Source organism: Lactuca saligna, chromosome 1 (assembly GCF_052625555.1).
Source record: "Lactuca saligna cultivar CGN05327 chromosome 1, ASM5262555v1, whole genome shotgun sequence".
Lineage (NCBI taxonomy): Eukaryota > Viridiplantae > Streptophyta > Magnoliopsida > Asterales > Asteraceae > Lactuca > Lactuca saligna.
Genome location: NC_136417.1, coordinates 2,642,054 through 2,660,205, shown reverse-complemented (window position 1 = coordinate 2,660,205; position 18,152 = coordinate 2,642,054). Strand labels below are relative to the sequence as shown.

At 35.9% G+C, this 18,152-nt stretch overlaps 1 protein-coding gene and 1 pseudogene across 1 annotated transcript; both read right to left on the bottom strand.

Annotated features, from left to right (window-relative positions):
- Nucleotides 1-10,241: 10,241 nt before the first annotated feature.
- LOC145047518 (purine permease 1 pseudogene) lies at nt 10,242-11,510 on the bottom strand (annotated as a pseudogene).
- A 1,565-nt stretch (nt 11,511-13,075) lies between these two features.
- Nucleotides 13,076-13,879, bottom strand: LOC145047516 (uncharacterized). The gene has a single exon (XM_078995804.1). It carries the CDS (start codon nt 13,877-13,879, stop codon nt 13,076-13,078), a length of 804 nt encoding a protein of 267 aa, XP_078851930.1.
- Nucleotides 13,880-18,152: the final 4,273 nt, after the last annotated feature.

The following is an 18,152-nucleotide window of genomic DNA, read 5'->3' as shown; positions in this document are numbered from 1 at the left end:
GAGTAAATTACGCGAATGGTCCCTGTGGTTTAGTGTAAATTACACACTTGGTCCCTAACTTATTTTTCTAACTCGGACTGTCCTCAACTTTTAATTATGTAACCCGCCACGTCCCTATTCTCACAGTCCGTCAATTGTTTCCGTTAGACACCCCACGTGCCTTGCACGTTAGGGGTATAAAAGTCTTTTCACATATCCAATGTTATACCGCCAAGAAAAAAAAGGACGTATCGTTGATCAACGTGATCAGACACAAGCTTCACAGACAAAACCTTTGAAAACCCTTTGAAAACCCTTGAAAACCCTTGATCGAAAGAACCCTACATTTGAAAACGACGATGGCGCCTTGGAGGATACGTGCTACCATGGACGAGATTGACGTTGCTCGTAGATATGGTAAGTGTTTACTCCCTCAATCAGTTAATAACTTAAAAAGAAAAATGTGACTAACCAATCTTTCCGTGAATATACAGCCGGACATCCGACGATATTCTCTGTCCGATTACACCATGGTGGACAGTTTACAAAGTTCCCTGGAAGAAAGTACATCAAAGGCAAGAAAAATTATGTTGATTTACTAGACATTGACACCTTTTCCATTCACGACATTGACGAGATGATGGAGGAACTTGGGCATATTGATTCAGACGAAACACTACTCTATTATCATTTCCTGAGACCATTTGGCGATTTGGATTTTGGGTTATTTGCTTTGGGTTCAGATCAGGATGTTCATCATCTGGGTACGTATGTTGCTAACCATAAGGTAATAGATGTATATATTGAGCATGGGAAAACAAATTTACATACTTATTCTATGTCCCCCAACCCTAGTAAGGTTAAAATTGTTGAAATTAAAGAGCCACCAGCTTGCTCCAAACAGTTGTTCTTGGAGTGGAATGACTCTCCAATTGAGCATGAGAGTGTTCCAGACCTAACAGAAGTTGAGAATGATAGTCATTTGGACAAAGAACCATCTTTGGTCGACCATATTGAATTTGAAATGAATGTAGAGAATGAGGATGATTATGATGGTAGTGGACACAACAATGGCAGTGGAAATGATGAGTTTGATGATGATAGTGAGAGTGAAGATAGTGATTTTTTTATTGATGAGGACAATCTCATACACGATGTTGATGTGGATATGAAAGATTTCCATATGAACATTGACAAGGATGTAGAATGGTTTGGAGGTTCTTCTGAAAGTAATGTACCTGAAGGTACACAACAAGGTGAGTTAGAAGTGATCAACACAGAGGTTTTGTTGTCTGGGTCTTCATCAGATGAGGCAAATGATGGTAAGCGAAGGAAAACTATTAGGGCCATACATAGGGCTTATGAAAATGATGCAGCTTTGGTTAGTGAGCCCTTCTACATTTTTCAAACTTTCAGTTCATCTAAGGACTTTAAGACACAAGTGAAACTACATTCCATAAGGACAAGAAGGGAAATACAATTAGAGAAAAATGATAAGAATAGGGTTAGGTTTGTGTGTAAGGGCACTATACCAAATCTTGCTACTAATGAAGAAGAGAAATGCCCATGGGTTATATATTGTAGTAAGTGGAAGCGTGACATAGATTGGATGGTTAAGACATACACGAAGGAGCATCGATGTCTACAAACAAGGAAAGTCAAAGCATGTGACTATAAGTTCCTTTCAGAGCATATAGTACAAGTTATTGAGACAAACCCAAAGATTCCTATTAGGGCTTTACGAGAGCAACTCCAACGTGAGTACCAGATGGACATTTCGCATATGAAAACTTTTAGGGCAAAGCAGCAAGCTTTAAAGCATGTTCAAGGAGATTATGCCAGCCAGTACAGGTTGTTAAGGGATTATGTTTTAGAGGTACAAGCACGTAACCCAGATACTACGGTTAAAATTGATGTTGAAAGTGAAGCGAATCCAACTGTTGAGACAAGAACATTCAGGCGTATCTATGTTTGCATTGGAGCTTTGAAGCGAGGTTTTGCAGCGGGAAGAAGGGACTTTCTTGGACTTGATGGAGCCTTCGTGAAAGGTCCATATCCAGGCCAAGTTTTGTCTGCTGTGGTAAGATCTTCTTATTTCTTTTTGTATTGTATGTTCTTTATTTTAATTAGTGTTAACTGACCAATGTTTTCTGGTAATTTATGTTTCTTATCAAAGGCATTGGATGGTAATAATGGGATATATCCTTTAGCCTATGCTGTGGTTGAATCAGAAACATTGAATTCTTGGACTTGGTTTTTAAGTAATTTGGGTGATGACTTAGGTTTGGGAACAAATTCCAATTTCACGTTTATGAGTGACAGGCAAAAGGTATTGGAACCTATCCAAACTAGGTTTTATAGTTTTATACTATTGATGCAGTTATACTAACATACAAACATGTTACTATTGCTAGGGTTTGTTGCCTGCGATTGCAACACTATTTCCATGTGCAGAGCATCGCTATTGTCTTCGTCACATACACGACAACATGAAAAAGAACTGGAGGGGAAAGGTGTTCAAGGATCTTCTTTGGGAATGTGCCACGACCTCTAATGTACAACACTTTCATCAAGCAATGGAAAAACTAAAGAAGCTTAACAATGATGCTTATGAGTGGCTGAAACAAATACCTCCTCAAAGTTGGGCTCGCTCCCACTTTACTGGTATAATGACTTTCGATCTCTACTTAATAATTTTAAAAGAAGGTAAATTGAATACTGACATAGAATTTGTTGATGTTCAGGGAGAGCACATTGTGATGCTCTAACTAATAACATGTGTGAAGCATTCAACAGCAAGATAGAAGATGGTCGTGATGCACCAATTATTAACTGCATTGAGTTCATCAGAGAGTACATTATGAAGAAGATAGTCAAAGTTGACAAGGAAATTCAGAAAGTTGTAGGTCCTTTGACTCCTACAGCTACAACAATATTGGATAACATAAAGAGTAAGGCAGAACAGTATGTTGCAACATTTTGTGGTGCTGGAAAATATCAAGTTGCTGGACCATGGCAAGATCAGTGTATTGTGGATGTAGGTCAACAAAGTTGTACGTGCAAAAGGTGGGAATTAATAGGAATTCCGTGCAAACATGGTGTGGCTGCTATTTGGGACATGGGGAGGAATGACAAAGATGTGGGAATCCCAGAATCATTTGTGCATCCATGTTACTGGTTATCAAGCTGGAAAGAGATGTATTCTTTTAAGGTTAGTCCAATCAATGGAAGGTCCATGTGGGAGAAGTCAGCTATACCAACAACTCTGTTGCCTCCAAAACATCGTGTTCCTATAGGAAGACCAAAGAAGAAGAGAACAATATCAATTGTTGAAAAGGAGGACTTTGTTAGAGGAAACACAGCATCAAGGGCCCATAGATCAGTAACATGTACGAAGTGTAACAATGTTGGTCACAATGCAAGAACCTGCAAAGGGCAAAGACCAATTGTTGGTGGGGGTGGTGGACAATCACAAGTAAAAGGAAAAGGGAAAGGGAAGGCAACCACTTGATGGTTTGTAATAGGGCTAGTCTTTTGTTACTTTAAATATGAATGGATTGTGTTATGTTGCTGCTTGTAATAGGGCTAATATTTTGGTACATTATTTACTCTAGTTTGTAATAGGGGCAGTATTTTGATACTTGTTTTAGCCAATATGTTGGCACTTTTGGATGAACTAGTTTGTCACCCTCATTGCCCAGTAATAGTTTGGTACTAATTAATGGAATGTTTTCTTCTTATGATACACCATTGGGTAGATAATAATTTGGTTTATATTGATTTTTACATTTATATTTTCCATAATAGTTTGGTACAAAATTAGATTGTTATATTCTTCTTATGATGTCACCCTTATTGCCCTGTTATAGTTTGGTACTAATTAATGGTCAATATGTTGCTTATACATCACTTTAAAACATAATCAATACAACACTGCTACAACCATTACAGTACATTTGCATTACAATACATAGACAACCTAACCAATACATAACACCATTTTCATTGATCTTTAAAATCTTAACCATTTGCATTACAATACATAGACAACTTAACCATTACAGAAAAGGATACCTTCACATTCACTGCTACAACCTAACCATTATAGATAATGATACCATCACATACATTGCTACAACCTAACCATTACAGAAGACTTTACCATTACAATAACAACTCATCCCCACCTTACAACTTGTAAACAAGTATCACCAAGAACAATACCCAACTATTAAATAAACATATTTTCAAGAAAAGATTTTCATTTTTCAGCTTCTTGTTCAACCTCACAAGCCAGGAGATTGTCAATCTGTCACCATGATCCTTTTCATCATCATCTACCCAAGCAATAAATCCTTTACGTGGTTCCTGTCAATTTCAAAAGCCACAGTTACAATACCTATAATCGCATACAGTGATATCCCCATCTAGGGTTACGATTACAAAATTCTCAACTACAACATACCTTAATTGGACATGCGTAAAAGGGTCTTCCTGGATTATTGTTAGTAGTTGAAGTTCGAATTACAGCAGCACGCCCACAATCGCATTGAACCATCCTTGATTTGAAGGAGATTAGGTGTAACCGCTTCAAACGATGGAGGATTGAAAGAAACTACTCTAAATTAGGTTCGATCCTGATGAAAATTTAGTATTTGAAGATCGTTGGAAATGTGAAAAGACTTTTATACCCCTAACGTGCAAGGCACGTGGGGTGTCTAACGGAAACAATTGACGGACTGTGAGAATAGGGACGTGGCGGGTTACATAATTAAAAGTTGAGGACAGTCCGAGTTAGAAAAATAAGTTAGGGACCAAGTGTGTAATTTACACTAAACCACAGGGACCATTCGCGTAATTTACTCTAAATTTAATGATAGTGTCATAGAACTTCAGTTAATCAAGACATCTCATAAATGCACTATGAGTTGAAGTTATATGGGAGATCGACAACAAGACTACACTACTTCAAGAGTACTAGAGTAGATGGTGTATTACCCTTCATTTTCTTGTATCTAAACTCGCAATAGAAAAAACCAAAACCATATTTTTTGGGCGGGATACATGGTTATGAGATAAAGTATGGGATTTGTTCTAAAAATTTCATTCATATGAGATTTTTATTGAATTAGGGCAATACTCATCAGATTATCCATTCTATTTATATGATCTGAACCATTTATAACTTTATAACATATGTGTATAAAAATAAGGGCTATTTTTTTTGTTGTTCGTCCTGGACTTTTAAGAATATTTCATTTTTCAGGATCGACCATGCTTTATAATACTTATATTAATATTATTATTATTATTAACATATTTTTAAATTATATTATAGGATTACATGTAATGATAAACATATAGTTTCGTATGCAAATTATTATTTACATATTAGAATGAAGATTAATGAGTTTTAGTTATTCATGTTATTATTTGGATTGAGTGTTGATATTTTATCATGAAAATTAGATATTTAAATTTTATATATTGATGATTATATATTTTTATAATTTTTTAGATATTAAACTTGTTAACGTTGGTAGGAAATTGAAAGCAATGAAAAACCAAATCAATTTTTTGATGAGACTATGATCAGGTTTGGTAACGAAAATTCCAACGAGTAAAATAATCACAAATTGAAACCTCGGTATACATAGGTATACCTGTAAACATGATGGTTATTTACTTACCGTACGTCTAATGGGACAAGCTCCAGTTTGAAATACAATTTCATAATCAGATTGAGGCTGAAATTATAAATATTCATTTTAATCTCGTCCCATTGCTACCCCTTAACTACGATGATTATTTTTACATATTTCTTTTTAGATTAAAATGACAAGCTGCCTCTTGATACTTGTCATATTCTTGTTAAAACTAAAAGACATTTCTCCTTCCACTACAAGAAATCAAAGCATTAGCGGCGACGCATAGCAATAGCGGCGACATGTAAATGACGCGTTACATGTTGCCGCTAAAGGCGTCGCCGCTAATGCTTTGATTTAGCGATCCGCGTTATTTTCACCCCATCCGTCCGATTTTATTTTGATCTAACGGCTGTAGAGGAAAGCGGAAACGCGTGTTACCTTTTCCCTCCACATGTCGCCGCTAATGCCCTACTGTCGCCGCTATTGCCCTTGCGTCGCCGCTAAAACCGGTCGCCGCTAATACTAAACGCATATTACCCCTTCACAGGTTCCCTTTCTGCCATTTTCTTCCTTACCTTCCACCTTCTATCGTTTTCCTCTCTTTCTTTCTTCAATATCACGATTTTTTGACAAATTTGTGGAGTTCGAATTGCTTCTTGGACCGGTACTTGCCCCTCCTTCCCCCAAGACAGCCATAAACCGATGATATTTTTGCAAATTCCGAAATTGCCCCTCCTTCCCCCAAGTTCGAATTTCTCATATTTTTCTATGATTTTTCTGTTTTTGTGTTAATTAAGATGATAAAATGTGAGCATTTTTCAATTATATTGAGTGATTATGTTTGTATTTTGAGATATGAAGTGGTTAATTATGCATTTTGTTTGATTATATGTATTTTATTTTGTTGGTTTGTGTGTGTGTGTGTGTGTTTTTTTTCTTCTTCAGATTTGTGAGAATTTAATTATGCATTTTGTGTGTATTTTGATATTTATGTTTAGATTACATTGATGTATAAAAACATGACATGAATATATACATTTGTTGGATTGAAATTTATGTATATATCACATTGCCTTAAAATGAAATTTAGATGTTTATATTTGTATGAAATTGGAATATGCAAATTAGATGTATACATTTGACTTAAGTGTATGAAATTGGAATATGCAAATTGGATTAAATTGGAATATGCAAATTGTATGAAATTAGATATATACATTTGGCTTAATTGTATGAAATTGGATGTATACATTTGGCTTAATTAGGTTATTAATAGCAACTTACTTCTAGTAATGTATTGTATATGGTTTCAAAGTGTTTAATTTTGTTAGTGACTTAATGTTTGGCCAACTTAATAGCAACATACTTTTAGTGATTTAATGTTAGTCATTACAACTTTAGCTTTAATTAGATTATTAATAGCAACGTACTTCTAGTAATATTAATTTAATTATAGAATAAATTTAAATTAATTTAAAAAAAAACATTAAAAAAATAATAAATTAGTTGTAAAATCAAGTTAATGTTAAAATTAAAATAAAATAAAGTTAGTTTAATAAATTAAAATTAAAATAAAGTTAGTTTAATAAATTAAACTAATAACAAAAAAGAAAATATTAAATTAATTATAAATTCTAATTAATTTACCTTTAGAATCAAATTAAGTTACCTTTATAAAATCAAATTATTTGAAAATGAAATTTGAATTTGATGTATTGTATGAAATTGAATGTATTGTTTAATTGTATGAAATTAATTAGAATATGAAAGTTGTATTGTATGGGGTTTAGTTGGGCTATACTCTTTTACGTGATGGCGGATGTTATGGGCTTAGGACATGGAGGTGACGGAGCCGGGGATCCACCACCTCCCGGAGGCTTTGGTAGTAGTTTATATATTGGTAATTGTTAGTTTTGTTATAGTTTGATATATTGGTATTTTATAGCTTGGTAATTGTTAGTTTGGTTATAGTTTGATATATGGAATGTATATTTTGTATATAGAATGTTATAATGCAAGTTTAACTTATAAGACTATGTTGTTTTTTTGTAGTTGGAAATGCTTCAAACAATGTTAAAAGATCCGGCATGTAGTGTTGCGCTTGAAGATTGGTTTCGTTCGTTGCCACAACGAAATGAAACTGGAGGAAACGAGGAGAGCGATGATGACGAGTAGATAGTTGTAGAATTTTTTTATGTTTTATCTGTGCAAGTATTTTAGATTAGTATTTTTGTTATTTTGTTATATGTTAAATCGGACAAGTATTTTAAACGGATACTGTATTAATATTTTGGAATTGAATAATGTAGAATTAGATTAATTAATATCATACCAGTTTTTTTTTTCAATTTTATTGTGAAATATATATATATATATATATATATATATATATATATATATATATATATATATATATATATATATATATATATATATATATATATATAAAAGAAAAACACCAATACCGGCGACGCCTTTAGTGGCGACAGTCGGTCAATAGCGACGAAACATCAGCGTCGACGTTTTAGCGACGACACGTCACCGCTAATACTATTAGCGGCGACAAGTCCCACTTTTAGCGACGACGCTTGTCGCCGGTAATACTCTAGTTTCTTGTAGTTTCTTGTAGTGTTCATATTGTTTGCCACGTACCTTAAACCAATCATATTTAAACATCTAGTGTTTTGACCGATCATAATTCAAATGATAATAGTTTACAAAATATAAGGCCCATTGCAATCAAAGGAGGCCTTGAAGCTTCCTCTCTCTCCCAACAAGCACGATGAGATCATTTAAATTATCTAGGACTTCCTCTTTTACTTTTTTTTTTTTTTATAATAATATTAGCAATACTTCAACTTATAAAAAGTTGCCACTTTTGTAATTACGTTCATTAATAGGTATTTTTTTTATAGAAGTTTATAGCGATAAGAATTGTTGGGAATGTGGAAATGTATATCCTTAGTTAGTTAGTTTGTGGTTGATGGTCATCGTATTGTATAAGCAAAATATATATACTATAAAAGTAGATTAGATAATGTTTTGTTTACATTCTAAAAAAGTAGTACCACATTACAATAACTTAAATTTGTTAAACAATGTAACTAAAAAAATCTAATTGAACTTTCTAAATTGAATATTAAATTCAGTGATAGCGTTTTAAAGCTTGAGTTAATCAAGACAACTCATAAATGCACTAAAGGTTGAAGTTATGTGGGAAATCACCAACAAGATTACACTTCTTTAAGAGTAGTGTGTATTACCTTCTTCATTTTCGTGTATCTATACTTGCCATAGAAAAAACCGAACCCATAATTCTATGCCGGATACATGGTTTTATGATATAATATGTGATATTTGTTCTAAAATTTTCACTTGTTGGAGTATTTGATGGAATTAAGATAATACTCGTCCGATTATATTGTTCTATTTATCCGATCCGAACCATTTTTAATTTTATAATACTTATATTAAAATTATCATAATTAATATCATTTTTAGATTATATTATAGTATTATATGTAATGATAAACATAAAGTTTCTAATGTAAACCATTAATTACGTCTTAGAAAATTAATGGTATTGTTTTTATTACTTATGATATTATTATTATTTGGATTGATGTTGATATTTTGTCATGAAAATTAGATATTTAAATTTTAATGATTATATTTATTTATAATGTTTTAGATATTAAAATTGTTTATCCTTAAGAATTTGAAAGTAATGAAAAAACAAATCAATTTTCTGATGAGTTATGATTTGGTTTGGTAACGAAAATTCCCACGAGTAATATGATCATAAATTGGAACCTTCGTGTCCGTAGGTATACCTGTAACAAGATGGTTATTTACTAACCGAAAATCTGATGGGATCACAAGATGGAGATTGAAATACGATTTTATAATTAAATTGAGGATGAAATTATCAATATCCGTTCTAATCTCATTCTATTTCTACCCCTTAACAACGATGGTTATTTTTATATTTTTCTTTTTTGATTAAAATGACAAGTTGAGTCATGATACTTGTCATATTCTTGTTAAAACTGAAAAACACTTCTCATTCCTATTGTTTGCCACATACAATAAACCAATCATATTTAAGCATCTAGCGTTTTGACTTTTGACCAATCATAATTCGATGATAATAGATTACAAAAACATAAGGATCATTGTAATGTACTCTTTAATATTCGTAGTACTTCATCAACTTATAAAAAGTTACCACTTTTGTAACTATTTTCATTAATAGATAATTTATTTACAGAAGTTTATAGCGATAATAGATGTTGGAAATATATATGCTGACTTTGTGGTTGATGGATCATAGTATTCTTTAAGCAAATTATATACTTTAAAAGTAGATTAGAGCATGTTTTGTTACCATTATAATATAATAGCAGATTAGAGAATGTTTTGTTAACATTCTAAAATAATAGCACCACATTACAATTACTTAAATGTTTGTTAAACAATGTAACTGCAAAAAAATCTTACTGAACTTTCTAACTTCAATATTAAATTTAGTGATAACGTCTTAGAACTTCAGTTAATCAAGACATCTCATAATTGTACTAAAGGTTGAAGTTATATGGGAAATCATCAACGAGACTACACTACTTCAAGAGTAGATTGTGTATTAACCTTCTTCATTTTCGTGTACTTATACTCGCCATAGAAAAAGGAAAGGAATCCCCAAAGAGATAAAACAAGAGCAACAGCCTTTATGCTTTGGAACTTCTCTTTGAATAAAGTCACGGCGAATATCTCCATCACCGGAATTTGGATCGTAGCTATGACCCCTAATAAAAACGACGATCCATAATATATGACTCCCATTGATCCCACGAAGAAACACTGCCACAATATTATGCTCACACTTAAAATCACATAATAATTCGTTTTTCCTAATCCAAAATCTTTTGCCTCCCTCGAAATCACCTGTAAATTAATTAATCAGATAAAAAAAAAAAAAAAAAAACAATAAGTATGATTCAACAACTTAGGTATTAAAGATTTATTGTAACGGATGTGGTTCATCCATCTCTTTTTTTTTTTGGTTAAAGGTTATTTTAGTCATTTCCAAATTATCGATACAAACGAAGTTCAAATTTCTAGTACCTTGAAATCATTGTTGAAGATCATCCCCACCATGCAAAACACAGTAGCAAAGAGACACATCACCATCTGAACCTCCAACACAAGTGTATACGTGATCTCCTGCTTTGCCTTGTTGAAACTTAGCTCCATCAATGGCGACACAAACCCATACAACGCCGCTGCCACCACCGTCATAAAAAACCCCAAAACATAGTCCCTTTTCGTCTCCCCTTCAGGGCGATCGCCGCTAGCATGAAGTGCCATCAGCAATGACCCAACAGTGAGAAGCACCACCGAATTTATAGAATAGGGTGTGAACTTATGTTTTACGAGAATAAAAGCGAAAGTGGCCACGAAAATGAGTCTAGTCGCATTGATGACTGCGTATGTGGAGATAGGGAGGTGGGAGAAGCCAAAGGAGTAACAGTAGTTGGCGAGACCAGTTAGAACACCAATCAGAGCCGCCGCTATGAATAATCTCCGACGAATATAAATGAATTTTGTTGGGCGGTTGTTACCGTTGTTTCTTCCGGCAACACGGCGGTGGAAGTAGAGAGCAATGAGGATGATCAAAGTGAACGGCCACCCAACTGTCTCAACGAATCCTCTCAGCCAGATGCGGTGGCCGCCGTGGAGGAAGTAGAGGCGAGTGATTATCGGGCCAAAAGAGTTTCCGACGGATAATAGGATGCAGTGCAGGATTAGGAGGGTTTTCTTGACTGCCGGAGTAACTTTTTCAGTCAAGGATGCAGTGGTTGCTTCATTCTGATGCGGCTCCATGTATCAAAAATCTTGATACTACCGCTCAAATATCTCAAAATTAATATTGTATGACTTGTTTATGAAAATGCAATGTGCCTATATATATATATATAGAGAGAGTTGGAACTATTGTATAATTTTGGAATTTTGCGATCACGTTCTTCTTGAATGTTGACGGATGTTTGCTACATCTGCACCAATCACGATTCTGGTGGCTGCAATTTTTGGAATTTTGCTTTCTTTTTCGTCCGATTAAATCAATTCGTGTTCATGGTTATTGTCTTGACATGATTGTAATTGGGATGTTTATTCATTTTTTGAATTTTTATTTACTTGCTTCTCTTCTGCTTCTTTGATCCGCAGGTGATTTTTCCTTTATTTTATGTAATCCATGTCGGCGTTTATACGATTGATTCTGTAAAACGAAATTGTTGTGTATTTCTGTATTTTATTTTGTTGTACGTCTTCAATTCACTTGGTTTTCGATTAGTTTTTCAAAGTTTTGAATTTTGTATGCGTCCATATATAGCTTTTGTGTGGGTGTATGTGTGTGTCTATTTTTTTATCGAGTTAACTGAAACTGAGTGTGTCTCTATTCTTAATTTGGGATGCTTCACTAATGAGTATAGCCACTAGCGTTTGAGTTTTTTGAACAAGGATATCTGTTCACAGGAAGTTAGTAAATTTCAAGGCCAACTGTCTTACAAAATACACTGTCAAGAAGTTGAACTTTATGAAAAACTATATCATTAATTACTTGATGTTTTTTATTTTGCAAATGATTCTCATTCTTCTTTGTCCATTAATTGTTTTTAAAGTTACAGATCATACATGGATACTGAATGCCAAGAAACTGTTAAATTCTCCTTCATATAAGCAGTATGTCCTACACTACAACTCCTAACCATCTTAAGCAAATACAAAAGTCGAAACATGAACAAACTTTCATCTAAAATACATGCATACCATGATAAGCGCCAGATTCTGTATGTTCATCAATGGCTCCTTATAGGTTAAAGCTTGAGTTTCTCTCTCCTGGAATATCATTGTTAAGCTTTGGAAGAAATATCACATATGCAGTGCTGTAAGTATGCATCCATGTTCTAAAAACAAACAAGCAAGCAAACAATCAATCCACTGCCCTCTCTTCAACTTTATAAAGAAAGCCAAAAAATAACCACGTTATTTCTAATCACACAATCTCTAAATTTGTAAAGCTGTTCATAAGTTGTAATCAAGCACCGAATGTTTAATTCCCAATCAAATCCATACAACTATCTGATAGCCAATTGCAACCAGGAAGATGACCAGCAGGCAAATAAAGAAGACATCTAAGAAAAAAATGATTATAAAATATTGAAAAATGCTTAAAGAAGATTTGGCAAATATGGTTAAAAAAGGGTCTGATATAGATTTTAAGACTATCCCATGTTATTTTATCTTTTTTTTTTTTTTTGGAACCGACCAATAAAATATATATTAAAAAACGCAAGAAGAATAAGCAGCCACAATTAGTGGCATGCAATAGTACAGCATAAGAAGAAAGATTAAACAAGAAACAAAAACTGAACCAGAGATATTCACTACAACAATGGGCATTGAGACCATGTTGCCCAATCCATCCGGATAATTTCACCCGTGTTTTTCACCCATAGATATGTCATTGATTTGATAAAATCAATAACTTTGAGTTTTGGATGCAGGATTTTCTTAAAAACTCTTTCATTCCTTGATTTCCAAATACACCAAATAGTTCCATAGTATATTGCCAAGAGGAGCTCTCTCTTTTTTTGGCACCTACCCCACCGAGAAGCTGAGTCTACAAGTTCCTTCACCGAGTGGAAAGGTTCCATGCTCATCCCACACCATCCGAATACTCCTTCAAAAACTCTCCTAGCATAAGGGCAGTCCACTAGTACATGATCAGTGCTTTCTTCACCCTCATTACACATAAGACAATTCTTTGTTTCCACAGATACCCCTCTCTTTGACAACTCAACAGCTACTGGGATTCTTCCCATTGCCGCCCTCCATATAAAGCAATTAACTTTCAAGGGAAATACTTTAAGCCAACAAAATTTTTCGACATTGTTGTGAGGCCGATAGTCCAATCTCTGTCTAAGAGCACGGACTGTGTATGTTCCATCCGGAGATAGTTCACATCTCCAACTTGCACCGTGGGGAGAGATGGGTTTAGATAAAATAGAAGTGACAGGAATACCCTTTTTATCAAGAGCTTTTCTTATCCCAGCGATGTTATTCCAAACACCCGATAGAGATTTTTTTGAATAAACATCAATTGGTTTTGTACTAAGGTGGTGCAAACTAGAGATGACTTCCGCCCAAAGGTGTTGAGGTTCCGTTCGTAGCTTCCACCACCATTTCATCAATAGTGATATGTTAAGGCTTTTTTTTTATCGAACCTACATCTAGACCTCCCGGTTCCTTGGGTGCAACCACCATATCCCAAGACAGCCAGTGTATTTTCCTGTTTTCCTCCGAAGCACCCCATAAAAACCTGCTCCTCAGTTTCTCAAGTACTTGGATTACCCCCTCCGGTGCTGCAAACAATGACATATAATATGTTGGTAGATTGCCAAGAATCGATTGTATGAGAGTCAATCTACCCCCAAAGGATAAGGTTTTTGACTTCTATTTTGAAAGTTTTGCTTGAAATCTATCTAGAATCAGTTTCCAATTCTTCTTTAAATTCATATTAGCTCCAACCGGAACTCCTAGGTATGTGAAAGGAAGGGAAGAGGGTTTACATCCAAGAAAACCAGCCCATCTCGAGACTTCCTGCATTTCCGATCCAACCCCAAACACTCTAGATTTGTGGAAATTTACTTTTAATCCTGATGCAACATGGAAACAATGTATAATTCGAGCAAGGTTTTTGATGTTAGTCCTAGACCATTCCCCAAGAAATAGAGCATCATCTGCATATAGCAGATGGGAAATTAAAGGACCCATATTTGGAATTTTAACACCTTGGAAGATTCCCAATTCACATGCAGATCGCATCGCAACACTGAGACCCTCCATAGTTGCAATAAAGAGGAACGGAGATAGCGGGTCGCCCTGTCTAACGCCTTTAGATAGTGAGAACTCATCGGTCGGGCTTCCATTGACAAGAATGGAGGATCTAGCAGATCCGAGGCATCCTCTAACCCACATTCTGAATTTATTGCCAAACCCCATTTGCATCAGATTCGAGTCTAGGAAGTTCCAGTTGATGGAGTCAAAGGCCTTTTCGAAGTCCACCTTAAACAATAGAATTTTCTTGTTGGTCTTTTTCGCCCACGAGTAAATCTCATTGACCACCAGAGGTCCATCAAGGATGTTCCTTCCTTCACCATATGCTGATTGTACCTCATTGATGCATTGCCCCATTACTGTCTTCATTCTAAGAGAGAGGATTTTAGAGATGATCTTGTAGATACATCCGATGAGGCTTATTGGCCTATAGTCACTAATCAATAGAAGATCCTTGATTTTGGGAACCAGCGAGATAAAAGATGAATTAACAGAGAAGTCAATTTTACCAGTCTGCTCAAAATATTTGGCCACCGCAGCTATGTCACCAAGAAGCACGTCCCAATATTTCTTGATGAACTTAAAAGTAAATCCATCAGGCCCGGGAGCCTTCTCATTGCCACACGCCCATACAGCCTTCTTAATCTCAATGAGTGAGATAGGTGCCTCTAAAGCTTCCGAATCACCAGCGGGGATTTTCCTGAAGTGTCGATTCACAAGTTTCGATCTACAAGGCCATTTTTCCTTGAATTTTTCAGCAAAGAAAGAACATACCCCCTGTTTAATGATTGTTAGATCAGTACACCATTCCCCATTTATCATGAGACCATCGATCGAATTTTTCCAGTTATTTTTATTAATGATCCCATGAAAAAAGCTGGTATTTTCATCCCCGTTGATAGCCCACTTTATCCTAGACTTCTGTCTGAGGTCCAAACTTCTGATCTTTTCCAGCTCAAGGATTGACTTATACCCTGAGGTCCTCTCCATAAGCTCCTGCTCGGTCAACTGCCTTAATTCAGCATCAGTATCTAGTTGTTGCACCCATTTCTTAAGCCTCAAATGCTCTCCTTTCTCCCTGGGGGGGTCCTTGGCACGCCAAAGTTTCAAACCCTTCTTTATATGATTTAACTTGGCCGAGAGATACATATCAGGTGTGCCATACCCAACAAAGTTATTCCAACTGGATATGAAGGCTAACTCAAACCCATCCCTACACATCCATGAATTAAAAAATCTGAATGGAGTTGGGCCATAATCTTTATACGTTGTAGACAATAAGATCGAGCAGTGGTCAGATATTTCTCTAGGGAGAGCCATTACTGCAACATGTGGCCAGATGTTAAGGAACGTCGGACACACCAGGAATCGATCCAGTTTGCTTAGTTTGAGATCTGAGTTGCGGAAGCAGGTGAACCGATGACCACCCATATTCTGATCAATGAGACCCACCTCGTGGATGAAATCATTAAAATCGTTTGCAGTTTTTGCGCAGAAAGATGAATTGAATATCTCCTCTTTCCTTCTCACAGCATTGAAATCCCCCATTATGATCAATATACTTGGTCTGGAGTTTTTAATTTCCAATAACACCCTCCATAGGTTGGTTTTATCCGTATTTGTCTGAGGTCCATAAACGTTTACAAAGAACACCTTTTCTCTTACTCCATTCCAATGACCAATGTTTATTATAAAGTTGTTGGATGAAATAACCTCGGAGGACTGAAATAAGTTGTTGTCCCATACGTTCAAGAGACCACCCGACCTGCTTGATGAATTGACCCTGCTCGATCCAAAGGAATCATTTCCCCAACACCCCTCACATCAATGTTTTTAACATCTATTAACTGTGTCTCTTGAATCGCTAAGAAAGAGACCTTATATTTCACTTTTAGCCTCCTAATCCAGTCCACCCTATATTTTTCGCCAATTCCCCTGATATTGATCGATAAAAGATTCATTGATGCACACTGTACTCGCCATTTGCTCCAAGAATTTCTGCCAGCATCTTGTTAGAAGCATCAATTTCAAACCCAATCATAGCACCAATTTCAGTTGTGGCCTCAATTTCATTGATCTTTGGATCTGTGTTATCTTCATCGGGTTTGGGGGCAATGAGTTTGGCTGATAGGGACCAGCCTTTGAGAAGTGTCTTTCTCCGTCGCCAAACAGGTTATGGACTAGGAGCTCTGATGATTCACTTGTCACTGATTTGTCAAAGGAGCGACGCCTTTTCTTTCCTGAGCGCAATATCCGGCTTACCGGATTCTCAAAAGGTTGTTCGGAGACAGGGGCGTAATCACCTTGGATGGGAATGGGCCAAAGCAATCGGACTTTGCAAGAGAAGTGGTGAAAGAACTGGGCTTGGGGGAGCCCATATTCGAATGATCCAGGTTGGGAACATGATTCATAGATGAACTGTTCACTACCCGCCCTGTTACTATAATGGTCCCACCAGAATTTTCAATTGGGGCATCTTTCACATTTAATTCATTATTTTCACCATGATTCGATTCCACTACCCCATTATCATGGTATGCATGTACCTGTGATGGTTCCAATATTGACTCCGACCTTTGAGCTGGACTTGTTTCAAATGCCACGTGGTTGCCGGAACAACCTCCATCTCCGACACCGTCATCTTCCCCACTGCTAATTATTTCTCCATCTTCCGGTTCATCCACCCAGGTGTCCGATATGCCTTCTTCATCTTCTTTACTATCAACAACATCTGCCTCAGAGGTGGCATAATTTGACTGTGACTCGTATGGTTGCTCTTCATTTTCAAACTTGAAGGGGAACCACGGCTCGTCTTCATACTCGACCACCCCAATGTCACACGTTTTTCCTTCAACCTCTACTCTAACTACTTCATTTATTTTTTTCTTCATACCAGTAAGGATTCCCAATTTAACCACCGAGAGATCCAGTCTATCTTCAATGTGATTGAAGGGGACAATGATTTTCCCAAACTTTCGGACGATAGCAGAGAAATTATCCTCACACCATAGACGAATAGGGAGTCTGACGATCCTTATACTAGCTACCCTCTCGAAATTGTAATCATCATCATCACCGTATTTTAAATCGTTAAATATACCTCTCTAACTGTTTTTGTTATTTAGGAAATTCTTAGCTAGCGTCGATGAAGCAAACTCAATAATGGCTTTCATTCCACCCGCATACTTAACTTTTTCTCCATCCCCACTGTGAATGGAGATTAACGCTGGCAGATGACCAACATGGTCCAAAGTTTTCGTCTCTCCAATAAGTATTTTCCCGTTAAACATCCTCTTCATCTTTTCATCCACTTTCAAACGAACGGGTAAAGTGGATCATGCACCAATAACTTTTGCATAGGATCTGCTTCCAACAAAACCACCACCTGCCGGAATTAGCGTCGACTTGTGATTTTTACTCCCGGTTTTGATGAATGACTTTGGCAACTTCCTTTCATGTTTTGCAATGTTGATATCCAGCTTATGGTTCCTGCATAACATTCCATTCAAGCCTGCTTCAAGTGATCCCACGTCTCTGACTCCTTTAAATCTTATGAAGCCAAAGTATTTGCCATTCTTCCCTTTTCTGCCTCCGAAGTATATGTCTGTTAGTTCACCAAATGGT